The sequence below is a fragment of the Lathyrus oleraceus genome, chromosome 7, assembly GCF_024323335.1.
Source record: "Lathyrus oleraceus cultivar Zhongwan6 chromosome 7, CAAS_Psat_ZW6_1.0, whole genome shotgun sequence".
NCBI lineage: Eukaryota > Viridiplantae > Streptophyta > Magnoliopsida > Fabales > Fabaceae > Lathyrus > Lathyrus oleraceus.
Genome location: NC_066585.1, coordinates 56763853 through 56769676, shown reverse-complemented (window position 1 = coordinate 56769676; position 5824 = coordinate 56763853). Strand labels below are relative to the sequence as shown.

General features: G+C 39.8%; 1 protein-coding gene across 1 annotated transcript; it reads left to right on the top strand.

Annotated features, from left to right (window-relative positions):
• Window positions 1–1043: 1043 nt before the first annotated feature.
• LOC127101990 (uncharacterized) lies at window positions 1044–1724 on the top strand. The gene is made up of 2 exons (XM_051039415.1): window positions 1044–1250; window positions 1365–1724. Exons 1-2 carry the CDS (start codon window positions 1044–1046, stop codon window positions 1722–1724), a joined length of 567 nt encoding a protein of 188 aa, XP_050895372.1.
• Window positions 1725–5824: the final 4100 nt, after the last annotated feature.

The window sequence follows — 5824 nt, the reverse complement described above, 5'->3', positions numbered from 1 at the left end:
AGCCAAAGAATGGTTTTATTCTCTACTTGCCAGTAGCATCACATCTTGGGAAGAAATGGAAAAAGCCTTCCTGAATGAGTATTTTCCAGCGTCGGTATTCCTGCGGAAGAGGTATGAAATTCTGAATTTTAAGAAGAAGGACGGGAAACTTTGTGAGACGTGTACAAGAGATTCAAGAGAGTCCTGGTCGCCTGCACAAATCATAATATGGATCCAACCAAATAGATGAAGATGTTTGTGAATGGTCTCGAAACAAAGACCAATATGTTGATTGATACCGTAGTCGGTGGCTCCACCAATTTTTCAACAGCCACCGGTATCAAGAAGATCATTGAAACTATTGCTGCTAATGAGCATTTGGAGTTGTACGATAGATGTCAAAGCAAACCAGAAGGGGTTATAGATTTAATGCTGGAAACTAATAAAATATGTAGCGAATATAATATATCTGCAGAAGTTGAAAAGAAGCTGAAGGTGATGAATATAGGTACCCAACAGGTGGCACAGGTCCAACCGGCTCCTACTGTCTATTGTTTTTGTAATGGTCCCCACCAAACTGTATATTGTTTTTCAATTCCTCAACAAGTGGAGGATATCAACTTTTTGAAGCAAAATAATCCTTATTCCAACACGTACAATCCGGGTTGGAAGAATCATCCCAACTTCTCATGGAAAGACCAAAAAGGAACCGCTCCTCAACACGATCAATACCAAACTCAATATCAACAACAAGAACATTAACAAGCCTCTAAGAAAGTTGATTGGGAGGTTGCCATTGAAAGAATGGCAACTCATAATGTTCAATTTCAAGAAGAAACCCAGAACAATCAAAAAAACACCATAACATCAATAAAAAATCTTGAAGTCCAAATGGGTCAAATAACTCAGTAATTAGCCTCGAGTTCTCAAGCACAAGGTACTCTACCTAGTGCAACTGTGACAAATCCTAGAAAGCATAATAATGTGAGCGTTGTGACAACAAGAAGTGGTAAATCTGATGAAGTAGTCGAGGAGGTGGATGAAGAGAAGATCAATTGATCGAAATGGATCTTGAGATCAAAGAAAATGAAGTTGTGGGGGAAGAAGTGGTAGCACCGAAACCAGTTGTGAAAGAAACAGTCGTTGAGCCTAAGCCGGTAATTAAGCTTCCCTTTCCCACCAGAAACAAGAAAAAGGGACAACATGAGAATAACTTTGAAAAATTCTTAGAGTTGTTCAAAAAGCTTGAGATTAACATTCCGTTGTTGGAGGCACTTGAACAAATGCCTACTTATTCCAAGTTCATGAAGGACATCATTTCAAAGAGGCGTACCACTGACACCAACCCGATTATTCTAACTGAAACTTGTAGTGCTATTTTGTAGGGTATGAAGATTCCAATAAAGAAGAAAGATCGAGGATCTGTCACCATCCCTTGTACTATTGGAGATAGGTCATTCAACAAAGCTCTTATTGATTTAGGGGCTAGTGTGAGTCTCATGTCATTGTCCATTTACAAGAAGCTTGGTATAGGGGATGTGCAAGATACCAGGATGACACTCCAATTTGTCGATCTTTCGGTCAAGAAACCATATGGTATTGTTGAAGATGTTCTGGTAAGAATCGACAAGTTTGTATTTCTGGTGGATTTTATAATTCTAGAAATGTCGGAAGATGAAGAGATCCCTCTCATTATTGGGAGACCTTTTTTAGAAACGGGAATATGCTCTATCAACATAGAATAAGGGACCATGACGTTGAAGGTTTATGATGACATATGATAGTCCTTTGAATGCACCACAATCACCTTTGGAAAGAGTGTTAAGTTTGTCCATTTTCGATAGTGATAAAGAAGTGAACAACGGGGAATCTGAAGTGCTACCCTTGTTAGACGCACAACCTTCATGGAAAGGATATCGACCACACCAGTGGGAGGATTTACGCCTACCTCAATCTAGTGAGGAGGATGAAGAGCCAAATAAGGGAACGGAGTTGAAACAACTTCCTGAGAATCTTAAATATGTCTTTCTAGATTCTGAAGGAAAATGTCCTACTATCATAAACTCGAGCCTAAAGAATATCCAAGAAGAAAAGCTCATCCAAGTCCTAAAAAAATACAAAAATGCTTTTGGATGGGCAATTGAAGATTTGAAAGGTATTAGCCCTACTGTATGCATGCATAAAATTCTCATGGAAGAAGACCACAAACTGGTAGTCCAACTGCAGAGAAGACTCAACCCAGCAATTAAGGAGGTAGTTCGGAAAGAGGTGGTGAAATTGTTAGACACAGGTCTTATACATCCTATTTCTGACAGCCCTTAGGTGAGCCCGGTGCATGTTGTCCCTAAGAAAGGGGGGACCATAATAATAAGGAATGAAAAAAATGAGTTAATTCCTACTCGGACAATTACCAGGTGGCGCGTTTGCATTGACTACAGAAGGTTGAACACATCAACTAGGAAGGACCACTTCCCATTTCCATTTATTGACCAGATGTTGGAAAGGTTAGCCAAACATGATTACTACTGTTTTCTAGATGGATACTCCGGGTATAATCAGATTGCAGTTGCTCCGAAAGACCAAGAAAAGACAGCATTCACGTGCCCGTATGGTGTATTTGCATACCGAAGAATGCCATTTAGGTTGTGTAATGCTCCAACCACCTTCCAATGGTGCATGACTTCCATCTTCGTCGACATGCTCGAAAAGCATATGGAAGTCTTCATGGATGACTTTTCGGTCTTTGGATCCTCATTTGATAACTGTTTAACTAATCTCTCTCTTGTTTTAGACAGGTGCCAGAAAACAAATTTAATTCTGAACTGGGAGAAATGTCAATTCATGATGCGAGAAGGTATAGTATTGGGTTACAAAATTTCCAACAAGGGAATTGAAGTTGACCAACAAAAAGTGGAAGTGATATCTAAACTCCCACCTCCTGTTAATGAGAAGGGTATCAGGAGTTTCTTAGGACACACAAGTTTTTACCGCAGGTTTATAAGAGATTTCTTAAAAATTGCAAAACCGTTGACCACTCTATTGGTTAAGGATAAGGAGTTTATGTTCGACAAAGAATGCACCATGGCCTTTGAGACATTGAAGAACAAGTTGATTTCAGCACCAATTGTTATTGCCCCAGATTGGTCTCTTCCGTTTGAGATCATGTGTGATGCTAGTGATATTGCTGTAGGGGCAGTCCTAGGACAACGAAGAGAGATTTTATTACATGTCATTTACCATGCTAGTCATGTGTTGAACCATGCATAGATGAACTATGCAACTACTGAGAAAGAGTTGTTGGTCATGGTTTATGCATTTGACAAATTTAGGAAATACTTGTTAGGGTCGAAGGTAGTCGTTTATACTGACCATGCTGCTTTGAAATATTTGTTTGCTAAACAAGACTCTTAGTCGAGGCTTATCAGGTGGATCTTACTCCTCCAAGAATTTGATGTAGAGATTAGGGACAAAAGGGGGTGTGAAAACATAGTGGCGGATCATTTATCCAAAATGTCACCAATTGAAGAAACAGAAGAAAAGAGACTGATAAAGGATGAGTTCGCTGATGAACACATCCTCGTTGTTATCGGTATCCCTTGGTTCGCAGACTACGCGAATTATTTGGTGGGGGGTTTAATCCCTAACGATTTTGATTCTAACAAAAAGAAAAAGTTTGTTCATGATTGCAGGTTCTACTTGTGGGATGACCCATTCCTATGCAAGAGAGGAGTGGATGGGTTAGTCAGAAGATGCGTCCCGGAGGAGGAACAAAGGGATGTACTTAGAGCTTGTCATGACTCGGATTATGGAGGAAACTTCAGTGGTGACATAACAGTAGCGAAAGTCCTTCAGTTAGGTCTATATTGGCCCACACTTTGGTTGAAGGTGTATTATGTCCCAAACAACATGAAATTAATGTAGCCACCATCACTAGCGTGACCAACATAGGGCTCGTAGGTCAGCGAGCTCAAGAACTCCAAAGTGAGGTTCCTGTAAGTCGCATGCATCGCATCAGTATATTGATCCCATTGCAACTGATTGCACAAATGCATGACACTAGGCTCAATGCCTAATGCCTTATTGCAGCTTGGATCTGGATATCTGGTGGGCAGCATTGGACACTAGGAAAGCATGGCGTAGTGCTGCTCCTGAACTGGGTCACGAAAAATCACTAGCATAGTATCGCAATTTTCCATCCTGAAAAGTTAGGTTAAAAACAGAGGATACCTGAAATCGCAAATATTGTAAATGTTAGTCTAAACATAGATATATACATACATAAAACAAATGGAAATGGAAATTTAAATAGTAAATGTAAAGCAAAGGAAAAGAAATCATGGGTTTCCTCACATGCTGCGCTTGTTTAACGTCATTAGCTTGACGATTCGACTTTATATATCAGAGGTAGGAACTGGAGGGTCGATCAGAGTATGGCCAGGGCATTTTGTGGGGATGTCACCTCCTTGATATTGCTTCAGTCTTTGTCCATTTACCACAAACTGATTACAAGAATTGTTCCGGATTTCAACTGCTCCAGATTTTAGGATTTTGGAAACCTTAAAGGGGCTTGTCATTCTCGAACGCAGCTTACCTGGAAAAAGTCGTAGTCTCGAATTGAAGAGGAGAACAGAGTCGCCTATATTAAATTCCTTTTTCATAATCCTTTTGTCATGCCATGCTTTGGTTCTTTCTTTGTATATAACGACATTCTCGTAAGTGTTCTGGCTTAGTTCCTCCAATTTGTGGATATCAAGGATTCGCTTCTTGCCAGATGCTAGGTAATCCAAATTCAGGGTCTTAATGGCCCAATATGCCTTATGCTTGAGTTTAAAAGGTAAGTGGCATGACTTCCCGTAGACCAACTGGTACGGTGTAGTTCCAATAGGGGTTTTGTAAGCCGTTCTGTAAGCCCACAATGCTTCTGTTAGCTTTTCAGACCAATCTTTTCTGGATATTGAAACAGTTTTCTCTAAGATCTGCTTAATCTCTCTGTTAGATACTTCCACTTGACCATTATTCTGGGGATGATATGGTGTTGCTACTCTGTGTTTTACTCCATATTTCCTTAAGAGTTTATCATATATCCTGGATATAAAATGTGATCCATTATCACTTATGACAAGTCGTGGTACCCCAAATATGGGGAAAATGTTATTTTTAAACATTTTGATGACTACTCTCGTGTCGTTGGTGGGTGCGGCAATAGCTTCTATCCATTTGGACACATAGTCAACGGCTACCAAAATGTACTTGTTTCCCATCGAACACGGAAAAGGTCCCATGAAATCAATACCCCAAACGTCAAATAATTCTACTTCTTGGATGTTCTTCAAAGGCATTTCATCGCGTCTTGAGATGTTTCCAGCGTGCTGGCACCGATCATATTGGACAATATAAGTATGGACATCACACCATAATGTTGGCCAATAAAGACCAGCTTGAAGCATCTTAGTGTATGTCTTGGATGTGCTTGAATGTCCACCATAGGGCGAAGACTGACAATGCTCTATGATATTTTTGACTTCTTCTTCCGGGACGCAATGTCGAAAGATGTTATTTATTCCTCTTTTCAAAAGGAGTGGTTCGTCCCAATAGAAATTTCTTATATATTTAAAGAACTTCTTCTTCTGTTGATAGTTGAGGTTTGGTGGTATGATATCAACGGCTAGATAAATCACAAAATCAGCGTACCATGGTACTTTGCTAATTTCTGAAACTGTCCCAAGGTTGTCTCTAACAGGTTCAAGGGGAGTGGTATCTAACTTAGCTATCAATCTGTCATAAGTGAAATAATCATTTATAGGTAAATGTTCTGGCTTTAAATGCTCTAATCTAGAAAGATGGT